General features: G+C 43.1%; 1 protein-coding gene across 2 annotated transcripts; it reads right to left on the bottom strand.

Moving 5' to 3' along the window:
- Position 1: 1 nt before the first annotated feature.
- VMA21 (vacuolar ATPase assembly factor VMA21) lies at positions 2-27,920 on the bottom strand. Of its 2 annotated transcripts, XR_003993199.1 has the most exons (9): positions 27,839-27,920; positions 24,457-24,501; positions 23,129-23,168; positions 18,851-18,939; positions 17,902-18,430; positions 8,452-8,624; positions 6,903-7,892; positions 4,893-5,002; positions 2-3,475 (listed from the first exon to the last, which is right to left on the bottom strand). XR_003993199.1 is itself a non-coding variant. In XM_030497770.1 (3 exons), the coding sequence occupies exons 1-3, from the start codon at positions 6,956-6,958 to the stop codon at positions 3,333-3,335; spliced, it is 309 nt and encodes a 102-aa protein (XP_030353630.1). In that variant the 5' UTR covers positions 6,959-7,064; the 3' UTR covers positions 2-3,332. The 2 variants fall into 2 exon arrangements, 1 of the variants encoding a protein (XP_030353630.1); XM_030497770.1 differs by lacking the exons at positions 8,452-8,624; positions 17,902-18,430; positions 18,851-18,939; ... (1 more) ...; positions 24,457-24,501; positions 27,839-27,920 and having other exon boundaries at positions 6,903-7,064.
- Positions 27,921-28,000: the final 80 nt, after the last annotated feature.

Genomic DNA, 28,000 nt, shown 5'->3' with positions numbered 1-28,000 from the left:
GCAATTTTCAAGTACTGAATGGTTTATGCAGACCAAGTATTCCCAATTTTATCTTAACAGTTGTCTCAAATCCATTCCTAGTAATAAAATGAACAAGCTTACAGTTCCAATTTAAAGTACTACACTGTTAAAATTTTACATAGCCATTTTATAGAAAAACCAAAGCAACAGAATATTACTCTCCACAAGATTATTAATTGTTAATTATTAACTATTAACCTCCACAAGATCTCTTTTATCAGTTACCATGTCTGTAACATAGTGGGTTGATGTTAGCTGGATAGCAGGTGCCCACGAAGCCGCTCCAACAACTCCCCTCCTCAGCCAGACAAGAGAGGGAAAAATACAACACAAGGCTCATGGGTGGGAGATCACTCACCAATTACCATCATGGGCAAAACAGGCTCGACCTGGGGAAATTAGCTGAATTTATTGTCAATCAAATCAGAGTAGGGTAACGAGAAATAAAACACCTTCCCCCCACCCCTCCCTTCTTTCCAGGCTCAAATTCACTCCCAATTCTCTCCACCTCCTCCCCTCCAGTGGTGCAGGAGGAATGGGGGTTGTGGTCAGTTCATCACATTGTCTCTGCCGCTCCTTCCACCTCACACACTTTCCTACTCCAGTGTGGGGTCCCTCCCCTGAAGCAGAGTCCTCTGAAATTCTCCGATGTGAGTCCTTCCCATGGGCTGCAGTTCTTCAAGAACAGGCTGCTTCAGCGTGGGCTTCCCACAGGGTCACAGCCTCCTTCAGGCACCCCCCTTCTCCGACATCGGGTCCTCCCCGGGCTGCAGGTCAATATCTGCTCCACCACTGACCTCCATGGGCTGCAGGGGGAGAGCCTGCCTCACCATGGTCTACATCATGAACTTCAGGAGAGTATCTGCTCCAATGTCTCGAGCATCTCCTCCCCTCCTCCTTCACTGACCTTGGGGTCTGCAGAGCTGTTCCTCTCACATATTCTCACTACTCTCTCCAGCTGCTGTTGCACAGCAGTTTTTTCCCCTTCTTAAATATGTTATCCCAAAGGTGCTACCACTGTCACTGATGCACAGAAAACATAGCCCATCCCACTACTGTTTCAGTTATAGCTTTGGAAAATACAACAGATTTTTATGAAGATCGTTAGAGGGCTGATGTTTCTGATGGGCTCAGCCTTGGCCAGCAGGGGGTCTGTGTTGGAGCTGTCTAGCATTGGCTCTATGAGACTGGGGGAAGCTTCTGGCATCTTCTCAAAGAAGACACCTCTGTAGCCCCCCGCTACGAAAACCTTGCCATGCAAACCCAATATAGTACAGTATTACAATGGCCATTAAACAATTTAAAAATTGCCATGAGAATTAGCTTTGCATTAACAAGAACATCAGATACATGGTAGGAAATATGCAACCTGAAGGGACCCCAACACAGCTCCTGAAACATAATAAATCTTAGTATTGATAAGGCACAACAGGAGTCCCAGTAGGGCATCGTTTACTCCATGTACACCCCACACTGCATGTCTGCAGTTTCTGTTCTTCGAGCTCTCTAGTCATGATGTAATTCCACCATTCAACTGTTTCCACTGCACCATTTACCTGAGTGGTTGTCTCAGCTCCCAGGCACAGGCAACATAAACCCATTCCAACAGCTGCTCCTATGCAGTGACTAGTGCATTGCCTTTTTTCTCACAGAGAACATTGTGGATCAAAGCATTATCTTTAGAGAAGATGCTCCAATGGATGGATAAATGTTCAGCTCGTTAGCCCAACAGTTGAGACATTACAGCGCCTATTCTTATAGCACAAACTTTTCAGATTTTTGTAACTGAACAGTCTAGGGATTCTGGTATGTGAAACATAAAACACATATAGCATGAGACCCAGCTAGTAAAGCACAACAGCTATGTTCCCACTTATTCTCCACTATAAGCCAACTTACAACCTAAATTTGTATTTCAAGTGCTACAAGACCCTTCTCCAGTTTGCTGGCAGCAACTTGACAATGGGGTCCCGGGCAAGAAAAGTCCACATTTCAGCAACATAATGTAAAAATCTATTTGCATGACTGTGACATGGTGTAGACACTTGTGCAGAGCTGGGACTGCATGAAGATGGGAGGAATGAGACGTGGGAACATAATCCATAAATGACACAAAGGCCAGAGGAAAAATTTCACCATGGACAAATGCAGCACCGAAACCATTCCCAGGTAATATCGAGCAGAAGACCTCCAAAAATGGCTCAACTAAAACAACAAACTGGAAAACTCCAGTTAACAGAACGACCTCAAGCCTCAAACACAGCCGCCTAACAGCACTCATCAGTGTTAGGAAAGTTCTATGCATTGCTAGAACTTTAGGAGAAATGTTTTACCTACACACTAAAAGCTTGCCGACAACAGCTCTGCAGTGGAATGAAATTCAGGTTATCCTGCAACACAAAAATCTCATTACGGTTTGGCTACAGAGAGTTGCTACACACAACCAAGGAAAAAAGAAAACAATCAACATATTGTATCATTTCACAGTGCACAACTTCATATTTACGAACAGAAGCAAATTTTCCGTATGATCACTCTTTCTGTTCTGCTTCTTAAAGGACAACGTCTGCAGGTGGCTACCGCTTGTTTTCTCTTGCTCATTCATCTACTAGCCATGAGAGTGGCTTATAGCTGTTACTGACACCACTTCACGCCAGGAAATCCAACTACAACCTTTAGCAATTATCAAGGAGACGTATAAATGTAGACACAAAAAAACATGCTATGCCATTTCCTTTGCATGATCAATATTAACTGTAGAAGAGTGGAAAGATGAGCAATGAAATAATGCAACAGTCCTCCTAAAAGGAAATTAAAGACTGAATTTTACACTGTAATAAAAAATTACACCTGAAAACAAGCAAACAAAAAAAATAACCTTTGTACTTCACATTAGAAAGACATCACCTGAGTTTCCAACCCATTCTATTCTTGCAATTACTTCTAAACTCAGAAATGCTTGCTTCATGACAATATTATTTTCAGAGCAAGCCAGAGAAATACTAGGAATGACAAAGATAGCTACAGGATTTTTTATTTTTTTTTTTTTTTAAATAAATAATTTCATTTCAATTCCAGGTGAAGACCTCCTCAGCTCGACCTAGCAGAGGCTGGCTAAAGAATAACTTCCATCAGCATTAGAGAAAACACTGTTTCACATTCAGGATGCGCACAAGTCTTACTCTAACCAGAGTGGAGGCATTAGCCTCCTCTTTGTACATCTGTATTATACATTGTGAAGAATGTGTTTTCTTCAGCTCACAAAAATCTGATTTACAGTCTGTAAGCATCAGATGACAATGATCTTCATCCTAGTCCTGTTTGCCTTCTCGCCACTGTCGAGAGCCCTCATTCCACGCTACGTATACAAAGAGAGCAAGTACCACATGAACAGCAACGACAGCGACTATGGCAGCATAAAAATAGCTGTCTCTGTCCGACATTCCTAAGGTACCTGAGAAAATAAAAGAAAGCAAAGAGCATTAGTTATTAGGAACAATGAAACAGCAAATCACAATTCTTCCTGAAGACCAAAGTTACATTTATGAAAAGACTGAGCTCTGGAGGATTCACAGGAAAGAATTCACCATGATAATTACAGATCTTGCAACTGTTTCAGGAATAGAGGAGACTGCAATTATTCAATATTTAAGATTAAATACCCTGGTTTTGAAGTCAACAGCTTACAGTTCTGTAACATTCACTTTTTCTGGTACTGTCTTTCACTACCAAATAAAACTCAACATCCTTTTTTCAAAAGTATAACTCTCTTTTCCTGGGCAGGAAAATGGGTGGGGAAGGAAAATCATGTAATTTATTTGCTACTTTAACAGGATAGAATGGTAAAGCAACAATTAAATTTAGAGGACTTCTACCTTACGTATTTAGACCATAGACCAGTAATTCCTCACCAGTTAAGACACATGAATGCATATCACATGAAAGAAGCCTTCAAATATCAGAAGACCAAATTAAAAAAAACAAAAAAACAAAAACATCCCACAATTTCTCTTCATTCATCACAGCACACTAAAAACACCACTCTCCAAACACAAACCCAGCCTATCAGTGCTGATGGATCTTGCCATTAACTGACACAGCAAAGTTAAGGCTCAGCTTGCCACACCTCAGGGAGCAGGGGGGGAAAGGGTGAAAAGGGATCTTGAAAGTTACTTCAAAAGCTTTCAGCTTCAGCCTTCACAACCACATAGAGCAGCATGCACCAAAGAAGAATCACCTTGGAACAGCTCAGTTATATATTCAAAAACTGCTCTCTAAAAAGAGCACTTTTGAAGGAAGATACTTTTCTCCTACAGTAGTAGGAAATTATCAAAGCCTTGCAGAACTAAGGCTAGAATGTGGCTGGTTGGTAGCAGTTTGATAGAACTGCTCCAAACAAACACCTAAAATATCTTTTTTCTTCTTATTAAAAGGAAACTCTACAAGCAACCACATTCAGTATCTGAAACTGGGTATACAACAACTGCTTTACACTTAAAATACAGGTATGTTTTAAAAAGCTAAAAAATAAATCCAGTAAACAACACCATCTTGAACATGCAATTGGTTTGCAGCACTTGTAGGAAACATAGCCCTGATGATTCGGATAAAAGTCTGCTGCAGCGTGGTGTTAGACACCAAAGGGTAAGGGGAATGGATGCACCTGTGTATGATACAAACCAAGACCACAATGCAGGGAAGGATGCACAGACTATTTATACAGTTTTCTGTTCTAATTAGACATTACAAGGCTGATAGTCTGCATAAGGAAACAAATATTCAAAACAGGAAGGAAAACAAAGATGCTATTAGAGGACTGCTCTTTTCCTCTTTCTTGTAATAGTAATGCTAATTGGCAGAAACAGAATTACCTTCAAATATATAAGCCTTTGATGAAAAATATAGCCCAACAGGTAATGTAATCATTAGAGCTGTGAAGAATAGAAGTGTTCGTAAAGTTGATGTTAATGAACCCTCATTTCTGAAATAAATAAGAAAAGTTACACACAGAAGAAAGTCATAATATATACACCTGAAACAGGACAAGAATTCATCCCAACCAGAAGACAATTACTTTTCAAGAACTGAAAAACTCATATCATTTGGAAGCGATAAAGACTCAGAGTATGCATTTGTTGACTGCAACATTAAAGCCACAGCATTCAAAACAATGTAATGATTCTGCCAGTCAAAGCTCACAAACAAGATTAAAACCAGTCTTTAGATTTTTCCCTGTTATTACTTTGCAAGCACTAATAATATAGGGGGTTTACATTAGTATGTTTATCAGTGTATTATTACATCATTATTAAACATCTAATATCAGATACGTGCTTGTCATATGACAGTATTCTGCCTTAAAACTTGCCAAGTTCCTTCTTGTTTTTGAAAAAGAACTACAAGTCTAGGAAAATGACAAATCCTGCAGGCTCGGGTGCAGAAGGCAGCACGCAGGATGACTTTAACGGCTTACTGCTGGAAGCGAAGTTCCTTTTTATTATTGTTCCTCTATTTAAAATAATTTCTCAGTTTCCATTAAGAAAGTTGGGATAACTGTAGCAATAATCAGAGCACAGAGCCAATACACCAAAACATTAGTAACTTTTTTTGCCTTCACAGACCTAAACCTTGACCTAAAAGACCTTGAGCAAGAGAATCACAACGAAGTATTACATGTTTGGTAAGTTCTCCCTGAAAGTGATCTGCCAGAACAGGTTTTGTATTTACAAAACACTACATACAGCTTGGTTTTGTGTGTGCTTTCACCAGCTTTCACGCACTCTGCTTGGCTGACTACATTATTTCATGCCAAAGTAAACATGTAAACCAAGCAATACCCTTCTGACTGTCAAAACCTACTGGATTCAAGGGCGTGTGTCCTTAAAGCTTTGAAACACAAACATGCATAAAACCCAACTCAAGTCAGGGATACATAATTCTTAAAACTTCCAGGCACATCCACAGCAATTCTTGTATAAGTATTCTCAAAATGTTTTATCCAAACATATTTGTGCCATACTATATTGCTTGAAATCACATTTTATCCTTAACATTTCTTTGGAAAAATAAGAGGCGGGGGAAGCCACAAGAACTTGCCCTTTGGCAGTCATCAAAAGACAGTGATGTGCAGGCACACACAGCTTTTACACTAAAGCCAATGGCACTTTTTCCTGACCATGTACTACCATGCTTTTAGACTGCATATTAAGTAGCTGTAAAAAAAAAAAAAAAGAAAAAAGAAGATATTTGGCATCTTTTCCTTTACTAGAGTTTGTCTCAAGGTCTGTTGGGATGGAGAGCATAACCCCATTCAAACTTTCCCTGTAGAAATTAGAAACTATTCTCTACTTAACCCCTACCCATAGAAGAGTAAGATCAGCTCCAGCTTATTGCAAAAGTTAAAAACTCCAGTGTTGACATATACTTTTCTTACACTGACATACTTTCATCACTTCCCTACACAGCAAAAGCGAGCGTTCGTGTCTAACCTCGGCCCCAACGCGGAGTTTCTAACTGCAGAGCACCCTCCGCGCCGGGGTTTCGAGGTTACCCGGGGTTAAGCGGCACGGCCAAGGCAAATCCGGGGCCTCCCCCAGCCCCCGCTCCTCCTGGCCCGAGCTGCTACTCCCCTTGTCTCGCCAGCGGCGCGGGATGGGCAGCCATTGCTCCCCCAGTGCCCCCCGGAGGCTGCACTCTCCGCTGTCACCGCCCCGCGCGGTTCCGGTGCACCAGGAGGGATACCCGCCCGCCGCGGCCTAGCAGAGCCCCCCTCCCCCGGTCCGGTCGCGGCCTGCCGCCAGGCCCTGCCACACCGCAGGGGTGGCTGTCCCTCCCGCCGCCAAGCTAAACTCTGCCCTTTCCTTCCCCTCCCTGGTACTTACTGCCTGAAGTCGGGCACAGGCACCGCGCCCGCCACCGGCGGCGCGTAACGATCCATCCCCACCGCCCCTCTCCCCGCTCAACAGAACCTTCTCGTCTACCGGAAGCCCGCCGGAGGTCCCCGCGCCTGCGCAGAGCGGCTGCGCCGCCGTCTCCATAGCAACCGCGCGCCTAGCTGCGGGCCTGCTGTCACGGGCTGCAGCCATGTCGTCTGTTGTGCGAGGGCAGCACTGTCTGCACACGGAGAACTACCCAGTGCGGGCTTGGGGCAGCAGCGCAGGCTGCGCTGCTTAAGAGTGCTTTCCTTGAGGGAGATGGAGATTGTCCGTGCATGGCGAAACTGCAGCCGAGCACACCGCTGCCTGCGTGATGGTCAAGGCTTAGCAGTGTGATTAATAATATAAATAGTTTGCTTCAGCAAAAGCTTGCTTTATCTTTGTTTTTGCATTATATTCTGCTTGAGCATAATTGTATAGGCGGACGGGAAGAATGTAAATTCCTGAAACTATGAAACAAACAGGAATAAGGGACTTGTGCGGCCCAATATAGGAGGTATGGCAGTCATGCTTGATTGAATCAACATCTAATCTGGAAGCAATAGAACAAGGTATAAGATAAGGGCTTTAGGCACAGAGTTAAATAAATCAAAGGAGACTACTAGCCTCTATCATCTAGCTCTTAAAAAAACCCTTTTGGAAAAAAGAATGAAGATTACATCAGCCGTTGGGAGGTGGGATTCATCTTCCTAAAAGTCCTATGAATATGTAAAAGGCTGGACTATAAGAAACTTTGACTCTGTACTCACAAGTGTGCATGCAGGATATGAAAGCATGCACCCAGCGCTGTAAATAAACCTTTGCTCCAGCGACTTTGTCCCCAGTTAAATTTTTCTAAAGGTGAGCGTGTTTCTCACAGCAGCAAATGGCAGTGGTCTTGAAGCCAAAGAAAACCATGTTATTGACGTGTTTTGATGAACTCACCAGTACAAAACACTATAAATGAAAAAAAACAGGCAAGGGCTAAGGCATTGTCCAAAGGAAAACCGCAAAGTTTCCCTATGTTGTTCTGTTATGAAGGAGGCTTGTTCTCTTAGAGGTTTCCTGCTTTCCTGGCACTAACATTAATCAAAATTCCTTCTCCAGCCAAAGATGAAGTTTTTGGTCAAAATCTGAGTGAAACAGCCCCCAATGTAACCAAGAATTGGGGCAGACTGCACTGTCCTGTAGCCTGACTGAGCGTTAAGCATCTCCACAGTGCTACTCTGTTTAAGGTATTAATTCACGTTCCTGTTGAAGCTACTCTACTCTGCTTATACATTCAGCAAGGGATGGACTTGAATGCAGCTTTTCAACAGAAGACCAGTGTTGTGCAATCAGTCTCATTTGCAGGGAAATTGTGCTCAACAGCTCTAGCAAGAACACAAAGCACTGCAAGTTTTCAGACAATAGCCCTGGAAGCTGTTTAATTGAATGTTGCTGTTTACTTGAATCTCATATATCACAGCAATAACATATTTGCCCCTTTTATGGTAAAAACATGTTGCGATCTTACCACTCAGCCATGCCAAATCTCAATCGTGTGAATCACTAACTCCACACATGGCTCTTTCCTCACGCCTTCCTGCAGCCCAGCACTGTGGCCTCTGTCCTGCTCCTTGTGCAGTGCCAAATAGCGCATGGCACAGCACAGTGGTGTCTCACATGGGCATCCTGCTGCCTATGAGCCTGGAAGAGAAGAAATGTAAGAGACGGTTGTTTTCCTTGCAACCAGTAAGATCAGGAAATAAGCACTTTGTTCTCGTAATTCCTGCTGTGAGCTTACTCAGGCTCAGGGTGAGTTTCCCTGGTCTGGGCTAGAGGCAATGGACATGACACTGCACCAGTACCTACAGTGTGTAAAGGTGGAAGGGAAGGAGCAACAGCCTGCAGCACTGATTTTCTCCCCACTGATTGTGAATAGTGAGGTCTTCTTATTATATTTTCTCCAGTATATATGAGAAAGAAGGTGAATTTTTTTAGAAGAAGGTTTTTTGGGTTGGGTTTGGTTTGGTTTTGTTCTTTTTCCCTCAGCAATGAATTTAGCTTAGCCAGTGGCTCCCTCCTGTTTAAGATGCAACACAGTTTGGGCTGTTCAGTGCTTACAGAGGAAGGTCTGGATCTCGTGGTCACACTTCCACTATAAACCAACTAATTTTACACCCTTTTAAAACAGTATAGCCCTCCTCTCTTTTAATTGCACTGCTTCATGAGCCAGCAAGAGAGACAATTTGCATGGGAGGGGCATGAGGGGGCTGATGTGGACGAGGAGGTGTCTATCAGCCCATGCACAGTTGGATGGGGATGGAAGGAGGATTTGCGATGTAACGTGAGCTTAAAACTTCAAACCAGTTCTTAAAAACATCTAATTAAATTCCAGATAGCCACTCATTAAATCCAACCCGAATGTGTGAGCAGGTTCTGTTTATCTATGGATTACTCAGAGAACAAAAATAATTGGGCAAAACAATCAGTGCATAGTTAAGATATAAATCAGATGACTGAAAAATATTAATGTGGGTGTGGTGAACATTTAATCACTATATACATGATGTTCTTTCCACTTCTGGTTTGATTTTCCTGCTTGCTTGCCCGGTAGGAAAAGCAGTCTAATAACAAACCAAGGAAACATAAAAATGGAATAAGTCTCACATCAAATAAACTTACCATAAAGCTGCATATTGATCATTAGAAAGTAGCAAATTATGCAAGGCTTAACAGCCCAAGTCATTAATTTTTAATATAAAATTACTTCATATCTTCATCTGCTAGACTAATAAAAATATTGCTGAATGATTTCCTGCATGTTTAACTGCTTTTCTTTCATGAGCACATATAGGAAATACAAAACTATTAGAAAAATTTTGCAATTGTGAGGGGAAAAAAAGCTTTTTATCTGCATTTTTGTGTCAGTTATTTTAAAAGATCTGGAGCATACAAAGTCTTGTCCATTTGCTTCAGGTTTTATACGTCAAGTATTCTGAAATTTCAGGCAGACCGCAGACCTGTCTTACCTCTGGATTATAGAGCAAACATAAAATTTGCCCTTAGGAGAAACTATGCTGCAAGCACAAGAAGCTGCCAACATAGCTGAGACCAAAGATCTGCTATTCTAAGATGTTGTCCTCAGCAAAAATCGCCAGGGGATGCTTGAAGAATATAAAAAATAAAGCCTGTACAGAGCAATTCCTCTCCTGGGACGCCGTTCCGGCTCCCAGCAGTGAGCTCCATGCAAGAAATTTTTCCCTATGAGGGTGGTGAGATGCTGGGCACAGGTTGCCCAGAAAAGCTTTGGCTGCCCCATCCCTGGCCGTGTTCACGGCCAGGTTGGGCAGCGCTGTGGCAGGGGGTTGGAACTAAATGATCTTTAAGGACCCTTCCAACCCAAATAATTCCAGGATTCTATGACTGCCTGCCAGTGAAGGGATCCCTGTTTGTCCAGCAAATGCAGCAAAAGAAAGCCTGTTAGTCTGGTCACTCTGGTCGCACACCTCCAAGCACTTGGAGTATTTTCTTTTCATGCTGCAGCCCCTTTATCTGGTCCCTGTGACTTGCCGTGCAGCCTGCCTGTAAAAGATTAAAAGCAACATGAAAACGCAACCCGTTGTGTAACTGCTGAACTCGGTTGATTTGGGCTCATTTGGCATAATGAGCACATTTCGACATTCAGACTGAGAACAGAGTCTGTGCGGATAGGGTGCTCTGCAACGCAGGCGCCGAGGCCCCTGCTTTTCTGGGGGTCTGCGTCTCAGGCACGGTGCAGTGCAGCCAGGAAGGTGCCTGCTGAAGCAATACCATCTAGCGGTAGATGGAGGAAAAGAATCCCCCCCTACGTATGCAGAGCTGGAAAGGTGAAAACTGAAAAGATAACATTTAAAAACAAAACCAGGTGTTTGTGAATATTTTTTTTCAAGGTTCGTTCCCATGGCAATGTATCAACAAGGAAGAGGGAAACCAGATGATCAGAAAAGGAGCTGGAGTGGGGAAGGGACTGCAGTTACTGGGGCCAGGTTATAATGCCTGATCTTGCAGAAGTGCCAAGAGACCCCAGGGGTCTAGCTTTTGAAATGAGATTTCCCAGCAACGAACAATTAGCGCTGAGCAGCATCAGCTTTGAAGCTGTTAACCACTTGCTTAGAACTAGTAAATGTTTTTATGTGGTTAGAGCTTAGTCCCAGAGGAGATGGTGAAGAAGGAGGAGCAGCTGTGAGACAGTCATGGTTTGCCATGGTTGGGAGAAGGATGTGTAATGTTTGTGACTGGATTCATAGACAATTCCCTTAGAAGAGAGCTGTCATTTGTAGGGAGCGATAACATCTGTTATTATGCCATCAGATAGAGCTTGAGCAAAAAAAGACAATTCTAGGGGCCCTTGATCTCTTTTGCTAAATAATAAGGATTTCTGTTCAGGAACACTGTCCATTTTTTTTTTTTTTTGCCTTCACAGACCTAAACCTAGAAGCCAGTTGATGTCAGTTGATTGAATTAAATATGTTAAATATATTAGCTCTTCCTACCAAACCCTTCCTCTTCCATTTTCTTGGTGTTGGCTTCAGCAGTACTATAAATACTCTTTATTTGTTTGTTTTGTGAACCTCCACACCCCAGAAAGAGAGATACACATTTCACAGAGGGTGAAATTAATAGATTGGCTAACTTGTGGACTAAAAGCCCAACTTCTCAATACAAAGTATAAGGCATGTTGCACAGCTGACCACCAGCTTCTGTGAAACAGAGCCATAGAACATTAACGCTTGGGTTATCAAAGAAAGCATTTATATGGGCATTATATGGCTATATTCCCTCTTATGATGCTGTTGCTGTGATTGCAAATCCCGGGATAAGTTGGAGCAAAAAGCTAAGTCACCTCTATTAGCTAACGTAACTTAGAAGTCTCAAAGTCTAATTTCCACCTCCCACTATTATTGCTGTCATTTCGCAAAGAAAATGCAGGACTGCTGATGGAATTGGTTGCCTTCGACAGGCAGTGTGAAATACCTTGGGAACTTACATTAAGAGTGAGTGAGAAAGGCTTCATTCCCACAGCTGATACAAGTCAACCAATATTTACCAGTTACAGGTGACACTCGAGATACATAAAGGAAAAACAATTCTCCTTTTTCTGTAGAAGCAAATGTAATCAGTCTTACATATTACGTGTAATTAAACTGGTGTATGACACTCATGGCTGGGTGCCATCGAGAAGGTTTTGGCTTTATAACAATAGGTTGTGCTTTAATGATTATAGAATGTTAGGGAGGGATGGAATACACCTGTCTAAAAAAGGAAAAAAATCTTTGGCAGCAAGCTGGCCAATTTGGTGAGATGGGATTTAAACTAAAGGACTCTGGGGGTGGGCTCCAAAATGGCAATGCTCATGCCATTGCTTCCTCCTGGGGAGCAGGTTATACCAACAGTGACAACTCTCTCTTAAAGGCTGCTGTTCTTGGCAGACCTGTAATAATACAATACCATCACGTACTACTAATGTTAAATCCTTGAAAGGACCACACATGGGTGAAAGTACTTCCAAGGCCCTTTTAGAAGAGAATGCAAATTCTCTGTTCTAAAAATAATCCAATTTATGAAATACAGTCCTCATTTTGGCTAGGCTTCAGAGTCCCAAACTCCTTCAAAATTAATTAGAAATCAAAGGTTACTGGTACCAACCATGTCCTGGCAGAACTCTCAATCTTTTTATAAACAGAACTGGTGAAACCTTTGTCCAAGAGCTTTGAGTGACTGCCAACAGAGACTAGAGACCTTTAAAAAGTTTGTGGTTTCAATTCTGTCCTTTGTGCCTTAATTAGCTAATAAAAGTCTCCAAGGTCAGACACACTGACAGTAGGTTTGGGGTTTCTTTTTGATCCAGTACTCATTCAAAAGATATTTGAATCCAGCCAGAGCCTCAGTAGGGCTTTCAGTTGAATGAACACTGCTCAAAGGAGACCATAGATCTCTGTATTTTACTTGCTTAGCACAGTTCTTTGTTTCTCCACCAAGAAGGATGGAGAGGTGCAAGTCAAGACTTCTCTCTTCATCCAGCTTTCCTGCTAGGCGTAAGGACGAGCAAGTCACCAGGAGGTGCTGCAGAGTGAATCAACAGCATGTCCTTGCTCCCAGCCTAGGGCTCTGCAGTGAAGTACTTTGCTTTATCCAAAGCACAAACACTTGCTTTGTTCAGACACTACAACTGTGTAGTCAAATATCTGCAAGGACGCTTCTCTTCTGTAATTTTAAAAACAAATATATATCTGTTTGTTCTTTTAACTACAAGAAGGCTATGGAATATAAAAATCTGGAGATTTTCATATCTGGAGATATCAAAAAGATGCACACCAGAACCAGTGACGGTCTCCTGGATATGTGGAGCCCTTGCCCACAACTCCTGTGAGACCTCACCAGGGACCCAAGTTGCAGCCTTTAAATCTTCCCAGTGGGAAAACAGATGAAGCTGTCAGAGGAGTCAAGAATTAGATTTGATTTTTTTCTGATTTTCTATGTAAACTAGCAAAGAAAGGACAAAACACTCCAAGCCTGCTACTGGAGACCCCTTGGTAGTCACAGGGACAGATAGAGAGACCCGTGGAGCAGCAATGAGGACCCTGCAGCACAAACCCCAGCTGAGTGGCATGCAGTCACAGGAAGACATGAAGGGGGGCAAAGCACCCTACACATTGCAGAGGCCAGTGTTTCTCAACCTTCCCCTTCAATGTGATGACTCCTCCCTCCAAGTGACGACTTCTCATCACCTCTAGTCTTTTCAGCATGCAGGCAAACACACTAGTGCTGCCTTTGTAATTGGTTTGTGCACCGAGACTTGTGTGTTTTGAGGAGCTAATGAAGAACAAGGAGCCTTGGAGGACCTTGAAATGCAAAAGTCTGGGCAAGATTCTTTTTGCTTTCCACTCTCCGTTATCTCATGTCTCCACCCCATGACTTCCCTCCCTATACAGGTGCACACTCCTGTTATCTCTGTGAAAATGAGAAAACACCCCTTTCCCTCTGTCAGGTCTTTCAGCAGGACACCAAAAGATTGCTACCCCTTCTCCTCCCTTACCCCAGCAGTAGTTATCCACTTTGTGCTGCATGAAAGGTCTCTGCTCTATCATCCGCTCATAGTAAAAATTACAGACAATAATTGAAGTTAGTAATTAAACATGCTTGAAAATATGAAACACAAAAAGCTTTGCTGTGTGATAGTTGTACTTCAAGGCTGCAGTGAATGACACAGTGTTACAGGACACAGAAATATAAGCATTAGCTCTATGGGAGCCCCAGGCTGGGTGACGGGAGCTTCTGTTTCACTGACGACCGCCAATGATATGGCAATCATTTTCTAAATGAATAATATTCACGTTTCATTGAGTCTCCCTGCCTCTTTCTTGCATGGAGATGTTCTCTTGCTGGTCTTCCCTTGGCTTGTTACTCTTTCTGCTGAGGTTAGTAGGCATTTGGCCTTTAACAAAACCTCATATGAAGATATGGGGACTGTTGCATGCAGAAGAACAAAGGCCTCTTTTTTTCTCAGCAATTCTTCAGCTTAGAAGGTCCCATTCAAAATTAATCTGATATATTGAAAAATGGATAAGTATGATGTAACTGTGGTTATCAGTAAACCCAATTAAGGATTAAGGTTTTCCTTTCACTGCTATGGCAAAACTAAGCTCTTTCCCGTGGGAACATTAACTAACAAGCACTAAACTCTGAGTCTTTACATGCACGGACTCTCACTGCTGCTGATCTGGTCCTGTATACACGTAAGATAGGGCTAACAGACACCCTGTCACCTGCCCTGGAGCTGGTTTTCTACTTAACTTGAAGACAATTGGTGCTTGATCATATTATCATTCATGAGCCTCTCCAGCAAGCCTGGAGCAGAGGCACTTGTCTTCCCTGGTCCTCCTACGTTAGACATTCAGATAGAACACACTTTTAGGGTTTACTCTCGCAGTTTCTCCTCATAGGAGAGATGCTCCAGACCCTTGATGATCCTTGTAGCCTCCGCTGGACCCTCTCTGGTAGCAGAGACGGCAGAGCCGTGCCCGGGAGATGCGGAGCCCCTGGGCGGCTGCCTGTAGATGGTGCTGCCGCGCCGGGAACGAGCGTGGCTCCCAGAGCTCACCCCAGCGGCCGCACTTGCGGCTCCTCCTTGCCATCACTCCTCTGCATCCCCGTCTGGGGCCATGAAAGTACAGCCATCCCTGCAGACCTGGGCAGGAAAGGTGGTTGGGTCTGGGGAGTTATTTAACTGCGTTTCATTAAAACACTGTTTTAAGGCCCTTTCTAGAAGCTTTCCTGAAATTATTTCTGTAGAGGAGGAAACATAGATGGGCCCCAATCCAAAAAGTTTATTTCTGGCTTAAAGGGGAAAAAATATTATCTAAATTGCATCCTATTTTATAAACCAGCATCCCATTTTCATTTACAGAATCCGCAGTTCTATAGCCCTTACCTGTGTCGCTGACCAGTAAGCTGTCAGTCACCCAAAGCAAGCACAGCAGTACTCGTGAGGACCTAGCTGTGAGCAGAAGCCCAAGTACGGCTGTCCTTGCACTGGAATGGTGGATGCTTTGCACAGGCACCTCTGCAGCAGACCTGGGCATGCCCCAGGATGCTAACAAAGGGCTGCACACAAGTTCACAAAGAGCAGGAGCTGTTGATGCTCACATCCAACCTATACCTTAGTACATGTAATGACCCTTGTATCTAAATTATCTCTGGTTTTAGCTGAGATACTAATAGTTTTAATTTTTTGAAACTGATGCTATATAATGGAAATCACAGACAACTCTGAAGAATCTGTTGCATTAGCACTATTTGTTAGGCCAGAGTGAGACCTAAAGGCCACAAAACCAGAAGATACTGCTGTTGCCCTAGGTGAATACTGGAAGGTTGGTACGACCACACTGTGGGGGAAATCTGTGCAATACGCAGCAATAGCTTTGTGAAAGCAGCCAACCTGAAGGTAACAATTTCCCAAGCCAGAACATCTCATCTACCCATAGGTTAGGTCAGGTGTAAAACACACTTTCATACACAGAAACATAATTACAGTTCCTAGAATTGCTCTGGGAAGAGCACCGATAGCTCTCCCCTGCAAAGAAAATGAAACTCACAGGAATACCTTTTTCTTCTCCCTTTCTTCCATAAAATTATGCCCAGGAACTCCCTCAGATATGTATTTTTTTCACTCAGTACAAGCCACTTCCGATCAGTTGGGCTGGATCAATCCACAAAAGATGCTGAACAGTTGGTGCTTAGCCCACTCAAAATCCCATCCACATCCACAAATAAGGTCGTCTTCTACTTTTCTCACTTACAGGACTTGATTCAGCCAGAGAAGAAACTATTCTCCCCAACACCTTTACCCAGTTTCAGTGCTTGGGTGGTCATCCCAGACTGAAGAGAAATGGGCTTTTCTTCCGGGATACACCATGAAAGTTCAAATTCACACCTGCCTTCTCGTGGGCTGCCCCCAAATATACATCAACAGATGAGTCTGGGATGACTTCTCTCTTAGGCACTTTGCTGCTCTCTTGACTTGATGTAAGGAAAAGTCCTCACTACTTTTAAACTTGTAGCATATCACATAACCCCCAAACAGAGCTCCAACCCACTGAAAGATTTTCAGAAAACCAAGATTGGTCTTAAAAGTGTGAAGGTCTGAACATCACTTGGAATGCAGTGAGATCCTCCCAGGTGTGTCCCAAGCAGCCTTGCAGAGTATCACATGCACCCAAGCCTTCTTGCAGCCACCACCAGGGCAAGAGCAGATCAAGAAGTAGCAGTGTTTGAGGGGAAGACTGCACAGCCCAATGACTTGCACTGAAAACTGTTCCTGAAAATACAAAACAACGGGATGTTTCTGCCCAATGAGTAATCCGATGCAGTGAGATAAACAAACCAGTACTTTTTCCACCCCACTGTGGTTATGAAATTTTTCATAATCACAAGTAATCAAGGTGGTGTCATGCCTCATTCAACACACCAATGCCCCAAAATACCTTGGCTTGCCAAAGAAACATCGTGTCCTGCAACTCAGATTTAATTTTGCTGCTTCATATCCCAGTATGAGCCTGGGCTGGTTTTATGAATCTTGATTACGTTGCAGCCTAACATGGCAGTCTAATAGATGCAGACTGAAGAGAAGGGGGGATTAAATAGCCCTGGCACCAGAACTGAGATGGTAATGAAGAAGTGTTGTTATTAGTCATTTGCATAACATAATAGATCCAGATCAAAGCTTAATAAATTCTTCCTCATATGATATAACACAGTTATAGTCATTTCTGTAAAAATGCCAAAGCCTTTATGCAAAGTAAATGTTCCTTCAGAGCATAAAATACAGTCCTACAACTTAATAAAAATCACATGTGTCACCCCATCATGCCATGTCAACATTTCTCTGAAAGGACAGAGAAGAGCAAGATCTCAGACTTTGTCTGCCCTGGTGTGAGCAAGTACTAGCACAACCTCTTCACTGCTACCATCGAGCATTAGAGCTTGGAAGAGATAAACCCTGAAAGAATGTTACCCAAAAAGAAGTATTACAAAGAGGTACCTGTAGAAACATATCAGTGTTTTCACCATCCACCATAGTAGATCCTGGAGCAGCAGGGAGGAGGGGATCAGAGGGCCAAAGCAGCCAGTGGAAGCTGATGGCATGGCCAATCTACATGTCCCTTACAGCCTGAGCACTGCACAGCCAGCACCTCCAGTTCTGCAGGTGTTTGTTCACAAAACTCACATGATGCAACAGAAAGTGCACACATGGCTGCTTTTTTCATGGTCTTGTACACAAGAGGAGAGGCTGGAATCTCTGTGTATTTCTCTGTTGCATGACTTCAGCATAGCTCAGGTGCAGAGCACAGCTATGCTGGCAGAAGCAGCCACATGCTCAGCTTGACTTCAATGAGCTGTATCTGCAGTAGGGCCCCTAGACTGGATTTCTAAAATAGCTCACCTCCACAGCAGCATGCTGGCACTGCCCAGGTGACAGGGAACTTGTTGAAAGAAGCAGCCGTAGCCAGATCCCAGAAACTCAAGCTTTCCAGGGCTTTTAGGACTTGCTTGGGGGATCCAGGTAACCCAGGAGACCATTAGCATCTGATGCCATTCCTCAGGGCTTGCCTATGGAGGGGACAATGTTATCAGTTAGCTCATTATTCTTACTCCTGCAGCCCCCTTCTATCCCCAAGGTTTCTGCACGGAACAGCTCTCCCACACCCGCTTAACTGCATCCTCATCCAACTTTCATCTGTTCTGTGACTAATGGAGGGGAGCAAATGCTACCTTTCCAGCAGACTTTGGTTCACACTACAGAAAATAAACTGGAGTAAGCTTCTCTCAAATCCATCAGCCTTTGGAGCACCCTGGGCAGAGAGTGCAGGAGCAGAAACAGATCTATGTCCATCCATTACTATCAGGATGTCTTTCTAATCAGCAGTCTATCACAGAGCCGTTGGGAGGGCACTCCTTCTTAAAGGGAGTATCTGAAAGGCAGAGAAAAGCAGCTTTGAAGTCAAGGCTTAGTTGGAAAAAGAGTCTTTTTTATTAAAAAAAACCCGACAAAAAACCCCACCACATTTCAGCCATCAGATTCAAACCCAGGAAGATAAAATAATTGTCATGTTACAGCCAGGAAGCATGTACAAGAGCTGAAAGGCAATAAGTGCTCACCACCATGAGGAACAAATTACTGGAATCCAATCTTGATCTGTACTCGGGTTTTAAAGATATTTTAATTAAGGAAAATGTAGAAATAGTATTTAGTATTTCTGCAAAGCCAGTGTGGAACGTCATTTATGGATGTGCAGGGGCATGCAGGAAAATATATCTGGAGATTAAATTTACTGCTGATATATATCAGCCACTGGCCTGAAACCCAGTGTTTAGAAGAGCCATTTTCTTACCCTTCCTACGCAGAGGTCCCAGGATTGGTGGCTGGTGTCCCTGCCTCACACATGAACAAGGTGCAGTCTGCTCCATCTCTATCAAAAACCTGCAGGGAAGTGAAATAGGAACAGAGCTACATGAAGCAAACCTCCTTCTCACAGAAGGAACCACAGAGCTCATGTACTCATGCCTGTGCATGAGTGACATCTTTGCCCATGCACATTATATCTTTCTCATTCCTCTGTAAATGGCAGAGAGTTCTTGTGGATTTCCACACCCCTTGGACAGCAATGAATTTTAGATTTGTCCAAATCCCCTTCACCACTTCTTTGCAGTGAAAATAAGCTATTGCTAGACATTGGTTGCTTGGTTTTTGGTTTGTTTGATCTGTGTAATTCCCAAGAAGCTTAAAAAGTAGCGGGAGTGCAAAGCGAAAAAAAACCTGCTTGGAAAGAGCAATACTCAGCTGGTAGCAAAGGAGATGGGCTGCACAACATCAGCCTGGACCTGCCCTGCTCTGTTCCAGCGGAGGATGTTCCCCGGGGTAGGTTGCTGCATGCTGCAGCAGCTCGTGGCTGTTCTGTCCTGATGCCGTGGTGTTTTGTGTCCCACGCAACCCATCTCCCTCTGCCTTTGTTCTTGCAACAGCAACAACAAAACACTTCAAATATGTTGCCCTTCAGGGCAGGCTGTAGCCTCTCTGTGATTTGAAGGGTATTGGAGGTAGAGCTGAGGCTGGGGTCACCATAGGGAGGCAGAGAAGGAATCACGTTTTGCTTGATGATATCCCATTGCAACCTTGCTGCAGAAAAAACCCCCACATTTGCCATGCTGTGTATATGTGTATGCCTCTCTGTGGAACTGTCAGGAGGACTAAGCGTACATGTTAAAAGTGGTAACCTTTAGCAAGGGGCAAGTCGAATCTGCACAGGACTCAAGTGAGATTTGTTTACTCTCTCCATAAGGAAGTACGGCTAGTGCTCTGGCACCTGAGAAAGGAGATGCGGGCTCTGAGGTAGCCACTTTGGGGAGGAACTGCTGTCTAGTTTCTTCCCTTTGTGCCAATGACAATCAGTGGAGGAGAGACATGGTCCCAACAGGTCTCTTCAGGAAAAAAACTGGGCTGAGGTACCTATAGCTTGGCTCAAATACTCTGTGATAAAATAAAAGAGCAGCACGCTGATAGTCGACTTTGTAGTTTGATCAGTGAGGGCATTGGTGAAAATGAGACTGGAAAATGAAGCTTTTACGGAAATCTAATCTATAGATGGTGACACATTGAGATTTTTATCTCCAAATACAGGGAGCTTCTGACTAAAACAAGAAGGGTGCAAACCCAGTCATTCTAGGAAGTATCCATGACTTTTTAATCAACCCAGGATCTGTGCCAAACAGAAGGGGAAACAGCAAAGCTAAAAAAAGTATCACACTGTTACTGCTGGTGGGTGACACAGATGCTAGATTTATTTAAAGCCTGGGACTAATAGCTACATTGAATGATATGCAGCTGATTTGGGTGATGTAAGAACACAACCCAAGTTGGAAGATTTCACGAGACAGTTTTCAAGGCGGAAATTGTTAGAAGTGCCCTTTACACATCACCAGCTAAGTGGTGTTTATTTGCTGCTCAGAGCTTCTGTGCCAGTTGGGTGTCTGCCAGGCTTGTAATGCTGCTTTAAAAGGGATCTCTTGCCATCAGGAGTTTTTGCATTTTCTGTTATCCAAAGAGACTCACTTGAATGTTAATTTATTCCTGGCCGCCAAGGACCCAACTCTGCAAAAAGCCAAAGGCAGCCGAGCCCCGTGCCTGCCAGAGGGTGCTCCCGTCCCTGCTCCAACAGGGACGCTGGCTTGTTGCAGTCAGGGAACAATCTGTCATGGGGATATTGAGCATCCAGCCACAAAAGTATTTCCTTCTTTCAAAGTGCAGTGCTGCGGCCTTGGCGAAAAAAGAGCACGTTTTCTTTCCTATGGAAGGTGACAGGTGGAGAGGGCGGTGGAGAGGGCACGGGCAGATATTTGGAAAGAAAAAGCCTCTTGAGTTTTTTGACCTGGGCTACAACAAACCACCTGGTCCTTGGACAAAGCTTTCCAGAAATAGCAGAGTGGCATTGTCAGTGTGGGCAGGTCAATGTGGGTCGTCTTTCCTGTGCCATCAGCTCACTGCTCCCACAGTGCCTGGGCACAGGGTCCTTCAGGAGCAGGATGGGGATCCCTCTGCCTCAGGGGAGCCCTCTGGGTAGGGGTGACCCCAGTACCAGGACACTACAAGGGGGCCTTCTGTCCTTCCTGCAACCCCCCTGAGTTTTACCTTGTCCTTTTCAATGTGGCAAAATAGCAGCTGATGACCTTGGCCTGGCCTCAAACAGGATTGTTTGTCATCTCATTTCTAGTTCTTTTAAGTCTTTTAAGTTTTCTGACGGCAATATATAGGTTATTCTGTGTGGATGTGGGCAGAAGGGAAGCCACATCACTGGATGTCTGCTGTTCATGGCAGTGCAAGCTGCAAAGCTCCTGGGCTGGCAGTGGCTGCGCTGCAGGAAAGACAGGGGCTGCTCTGAACTGCCCAGGGACTGGAGATGAGAAGGGAGAGAAATGCTGAGGGAGTCAAAAGCAGATGAGAGAGGGCAGCGAAGCAGAAGGTGTGGCGGGAGGTAAAGAGGTCCCTGCTTGGTGGGGTTAGTGCGCAGATGGTGGGATGCAGCACTTTTGGTGTGTCCTTCTGCTAGCCTCACGCTAAGGCTGACACTCTTTCTCTGGGTAAGAGCTGGTGAGGGGATACCAGGCTGTGGCCGTGGTACCACACTGACACTTGGTGTGAGGTGTTGGAGTGATGGGGATTCACGGGAATGACCCTCCCATGTCCACTCGTTGGTGGAAAGTCAAAAGGCACAGGCTAATCTCATAGTTGGTTCGCATGTGTTTTACAGGGTGCTATCTGCATTGAAATGTCACTGCTTTGACTAGAAGGCACCCGAAGAGTTTCAAATTTAACTAAATCTTCCTCCTGCTGCTTAATTCTGTATCAAATGTTTTGGATGCTTGATGAAAAATGCAATTTTTTGGCTTCTGTCTTTAGCCAAGGAAAAATGGGAGATTGTTCAAAATCTAATTAAATATTTAAAAAACAGTTTCTATTTAGAAACTGGCACTTTATCACTTTAAACAATCCATTAAGCTCATAATCGCACTCATCTTTTGGGGCACAATTCCTTTTGCGTCTTTCGAAATGGGTATTTGTGTTATCACTCAGCATTCTCTGAGGTGAAATTAATCTTCCATTGTATCATTTCATTCTACTGCTGATTGAAATAATATTTTCAGTGTCTTTTGCAGTGTTTATTTGTGTTCTTTTTATGACACATGACTTATGGAGGAAATCTGAAAGCAAGTCACAAAATTGAAATCCCTAATAAGCTTCTAAAGCTCAGATATTCTGCTTAAATATTCTGCCATCAGTGTGCTTTGTGTAATTGCTTTTTTTACCTCTAGCAGAAGCAGTCAATGTTGTTTTGAGAATTGCTGTGCTCTTGAGGCACTTTTAGTGTTAGGTGATAAAATACTTAAAGATGTAGGCTTTGCAAAACAGCGGTAATCAGTTCTGGGGGATGGAGCCCACAGAAATTCCTTCAAAGGCCAGAAGAAAGAATTGAATCTAGATTTTTGTAAGAACCAGGGATGTCAGAGCACTTCTTAACATTTGTCAGCAGATAGGGGATTGCTGGCAGACATGACACCTGTTGCAGTGGTAGCATCCCAGGCGTGGGAAGCAAGGTAAATAGGTAGTAAATATAAATATAACTGTTGTTAGTGTGAAAAATGTCACCACAGCAAATCTAACACTGTTGTAAGATGATCTTAAATATTAAAAAGATAAAGGGCAGGTGAAGTGTTACCACTGCACTCACATAGGTGGAAAAACCAAATGAGCACCATGTAAGAAAATAAAAAGTCCGCAGATACTTATTTACTCTCTATCAAAAGATTGCAGTGCTTGCTAGGAGGATCAGGTGAGAGGGTCTAGCAGTCTAGCAGTCTAGTAGTCTAGAGCAGTCAGGTATGACTCCAGGTGATGACTGGGGGTATAAAAAAATAAAATGAATAAATAAGTAGAGTTCTGGCACTTGTTGCCAACACGGAATATGCTGTGAATTGGATAATAATGCAGGAGATTTGTGCGCCTGTACACTGTACACGCAAGTCCAGCTACTAAGAGAACTGTGTGCAGAGATGTTTTTGCAGCTGTGATCCAGCTGTGCAGGGAGGGATTTTGTGACCCCTCCCAACACTCTTACCTCCTGCTACCTGTCGTTGTCTTCCAAGTAGATTCACTGCCTAAATAAAAAAATATTGGACAGTAAATATAAATTGCTGTAATGAAGTAATTGATTCCTGCTGTGTTTTACTACAGACCTTAGATAAAAATAGATGTACATATGGAAAGCCTTGACTGCCTTCTAAATTGTGAGAACAATTAATTTTATTGAATGTTACATTTTGCAGATTAATGTAGCATTTCTTGTAATTGTTCAACAACTTCATATTGGTCATCTTTTTCCTTTGTTTTCACTGGTACCAAAGTAGGGCACATCTATAGAACTATAACCTCGGCACTTGCCCAGTCAGGACTGGAAAGCACCCAAAGACGTTCCTTTCTATTTTACTTTTAAACTCAGATCTAGGTCATTCTAAAACAGCAGATGCAACTTTCTTTTCCTTTTTTGGAGGAAGGGACAACATAACCAAATCTTTCTTATCCAACAGGGTGATTCAAGGATCCATCATGCTGCACCTTGGTGTGGTGAAAGGCCTCATCCCTTCAGCAGGCCTGAGCTGCACTCTTGTTTCCTACCATTATGCCTGCTTGCAAGGGAAAATATGCAACCAGGGTACATTGATTTTTTCCAGTGGTGTCCTGTGTAAAGGTATGTTGCTATTTTAAACCTTTGTCACTGCAATGATGAGGATGTGTTATAATCACCTGCTCTTCTCATGTGTCTGTCATCAGATGGCTGTTGTTGATGATTTATAGGATTATATTTCAGACCTCATTAACCAACATAACAATGTCTATGTGCTAATTTCATCCTGTCAAGTATTATTTGTAATAAACATCCCAGCAGTTTCACCCATTGGGGTTTATTGACTAAAAAAACAATGAGGCACTGCCCACAGGCTGATCTGGTGGGTCTGTCAGCGAGCAGGCTTGGTGAATTCTCCCCCTCTCAGTCACTGTATGCTCCTATAACCATCCTTGATCAGCATCTGTCAGATGAGAGTGAGCCCCATTCAGCACACCCTGCTACCACAATGACATAGTTCCACTTACAGCCCTTCCTTTCCCTGATAATCTGCAGCATCTTTAAAAACATACCCAAACACAGCCTCATACTTGGTATTTTCTTCTTATCTGAAGACCTCATGCCAGCATTCTGACCTTAGGCAACAAAATGTTATTTAATTCAAGAGCCTGAGGTACCATCTGTTAGCAAAGCTAGGAAAATAACAGTGTCTGAGAGCTCAGCTGGCCCCATGGCTCCCAGGTTCTGATGCTGGGATCCAAATTTCCTTTCAGCAATGCCCAAGCTATAGAATGATTGGGGGTGTGACACCCTCATCTTACCTGATGTTTTCTGTGTCACCAGGCCCCAGCTCCAGTGTGTGGTTTCTAGACAAAATTTGGGGAAAAAGGCAAGGTTTTAGCAAGGTTATAAATTCCACGCCCATCTCCAGGGAGTCCAGAATCAGTGAGTGCAACAGGGTGCAACAAGACCCAAGGACAGGCCCAGCGCTGCTTGGTGGCTGGCCAGTGAAGCTGAACGCGGAGGGGATCCCAGCTAGTTTAGAATGGGCCTTTATTTTTTCTCACCTCCAAAATAGCTACAGTCCACATGGCATTTACTGAAAAAAAAGAAAACACTGTAACTTCATTGCAATGGCACCTGGGGTCAAACAAAGAAGCTGGTGGTGGAGAAGAGTGTGCAATGCAGGGCTGAGGATACACGAGATGCGGGTGAGACAGCCTGTGCCTGTAAAGCCATAGCGGAAAGATTCTGGAGACAACTGTCTCCTCTCCAGGCTGCTACTGGTAACGCTCCGAGAAGGTGTAGCTCCACCACATCTCATGGTCTCACTTGCCCTGAGTGCAAAGCAAAGTGTGGGAAGCTGAGCACTAAGGATTCATTACAGGACTCAATAAATGCTGTCATACAAGCTGTAATCAGCATCATATCAGTATGATGCTCATTACCAAAGGCAGGCTGTCAGTGCAACATAACAATAAATGCTCCTGGAATAGCAATTCTGTGGTTAGGCTTTTTCCTAGTATTTAGAAAAACTGAATAATATGTATTTATTAAAGACTATAACTGCTGTGGTGAGCATTAGCACCAATGGTACCCTTCTAGATTAATAGATGGTGCTTCTCCTGTGTTTTGTTACTGCTGTCACAAATGGGGAGAGCTCCTCGTTGAGGAAAGTTCTGTTTGGCAAGTGTTATCTGCTGAGACTTGGAGTAAGGAAAGCAGCCTGGATGTCAGGTCCTTGCGTCTCTGTCCAAGAGCCACATTACTGACATGGAACTGTTATTGACTGGAAGCATCACCAGTAGATAATGCAAAGGGTCTGTTCTGTCTTGCTCCTCTGGACACACTAAAAGCTATGTCTTGGCACATAATTAGAGCCCTTGAGTGGTTTGGCAACCAGATGAGGAACTAGTCTCCCATTACCAACTTAAACAGCTTTGCTGTGTGGGAGCATCTCCTGACCCTCGCTGAAGGAGGTTGTGTTCCCAAGTAAGTGTTCCAACAGTGCAGTCTGACTCCAATTGCTCTTAAATTCCCATTTGCAGGATTTTTTTCACTTCTGGCAACAGTGAAACGCTGCAGGAAAAGGGCAGGATGGCCTGCTAAACTAAAATGGTCCTGTTTCTTTGTACTTGCCAGTGATTCTGCCAAACAATTTCCCAGCAATAGGAAACCTAAATAGTTTATAAGCAGGGATCTTTCCTGCTCTGAAAAGCTTCTTAAGAGAACTGAATCTTGAATGAACATCTTAAATTTTTTTATCATAGATAAAAATTTCTGAAGATGATCATCAATATAAGCACTTTTCTAAAGATCATAAGCTAAAAATGTTCATGATTGATTTATTTTTATTTCTTTTTTTATATCATTTGAAAGCACAACCAAACCTTTGCTTATATATAAAACTCAAATACCAAACAATGAGAATGAAATTTAAAAGAATTGAAGAAAATGGAACTTGTTTCCACAAATGTCTGTTAATGAGCAGAGTATTGATATTCACTTTATGAATGGGCTTGTTTAATTTGGAAATTCAAATTTTTTTTATTTTTTTTAACTCTTCTGGTTAATTAAAGCTTAATTTACCTCTGCAGGATCCTTAGTTTTCAGATGAAGCAGTAAAGCAGTTATACTTTGCTGTGAAATTCTTCAGGCCATTTTGCGTCGTGGCAGAAGGGGATGCAGGCTCCTTGAGGGAATGCTTTGGGGTCCCAAAACCACTGGGTGCCCTGCTCTGAACTGGATATGTGGGTGTTCAGGGACGATCAGCTGGCTCAGTTACAGCCTGCCAGCTCCATACCACCTCACAATCTTTCAAGTTTTTTTCATACACCCCAGTAATATGCCAGCAAGCTGCTTTTAAAGGGTTTTGATGGGGTCAGCATGGTGTGATATGATGCCCATCGCTTCTCACAGCAGGCAGTGACCAGAGGAACAACTGTCCTTCTGTAGTATGTCTCAAGCATAGACAGCACCCACACTTGCCTACTAATGCTTCCCAAGCATCCCTGTCACTTAAACATGACAATCTATCTGAAGAATGTCACATGATTCTCAACACCATCTGGCTAAACATTGCTTTTACTAGGAAGTCAATTAAACTATATTTTTTCTTTGCAGAGAATCATAGCTGCAGCCTGATGAGAAAAGCACTTGATAATTTAATAGGCATTTTGTCTTTTTTCTAACAAGCTGTGTTGATTTCTGAGTAGTCTGCTATTCACCGAGGGAGGAAAGTGAAGTAAAACATTAGAAGATCCATTAATGTGAAGAATCTCAGCAAACTAAAAATAAAGCTAGTGAGCTGTTTGGATTATTAACATTTGAATGATAAAGAAATTTAGGAAAAGCCAAGACAGTGTGCTGAGAAAAATGACAGATTATTAAATTAAAAAGAATTGTTTTGAAATAATGAATTAAATAATCAAATTTTGATTTCTGAAGTAAGAAAAATTTTCCCTGCCATATTTCTGTGTAGTAGAATAATTTCAAGGACAAAATAAAAATGTTCAATAATTTTTTCAGGGGTCCAGTTTGAATGACTCAGTCCCAGGCTGTGTGAGCCTTTTTGACAAGATCATTTCACAGAAGTGTTTTACTCTCTTCTGTCTTAGAATTTGGAAATCTTCAAAGTCTCAAAAGCAATTTAACTGGAAAACCTTTTTCCCACTAAACTCTAGTTCTTAAATTGACTATCTTTGGCAGAATCGTGGGGCGAAACAAACACCTTCATGGTGCTTCAGCTGAGGGCAGTGAATTCTCAGCCTGGTAATAACCTTGAAGATGGTTTTGGATGAATTTTTTCCATCATTGGCCCCTATACAGCTTGGATTTTATGGAAAACCGGGAGCCAATTCTGAAACTGAGTTAGTTTTGCAGTTAGAAAAAAAATTAATTGCATTTTTATTTATCTCAGAAAGGCACTAGCACATCTGTGCACTGGCACAATGAGGTTTGTTAGCAGATGTTGCGTCTGAGGCTGCAAACTGCCCCCGGGAGAGTCTCTTAGGCAGTGGGAGAGCCATTCTGTTTTGCTCAGCTGGCAGCCCTGGCACTAGTGACTGTTGTTTTCATAACAGAACTAAATATTGCAAGTAGCAAGTCACCCATATAGAATCATATCATAGAATCCTAAAATAGGGTTAGAAAGGACTTTAAGATACAGGGCCACATTTTTGTATATACTGTAAATCCACTTACGTAACAAGGTAGTCTGTTCCAGCATGGCTGTAGGGCAGGAGCTACCTCAGTTTGCTGCCTAATACGTACCAGAACTGAAAAGAAATGCTGCAAAATACAAGTAGCTTGTCATTCTTCTCTCACAGTACCCTCTTATCCCGTAATGCATGCAGGTCTGTAGGT

The sequence above is a fragment of the Strigops habroptila genome, chromosome 9, assembly GCF_004027225.2.
Source record: "Strigops habroptila isolate Jane chromosome 9, bStrHab1.2.pri, whole genome shotgun sequence".
Taxonomy (NCBI): domain Eukaryota; kingdom Metazoa; phylum Chordata; class Aves; order Psittaciformes; family Psittacidae; genus Strigops; species Strigops habroptila.
This window is presented reverse-complemented; position numbering and strand designations above follow the sequence as displayed.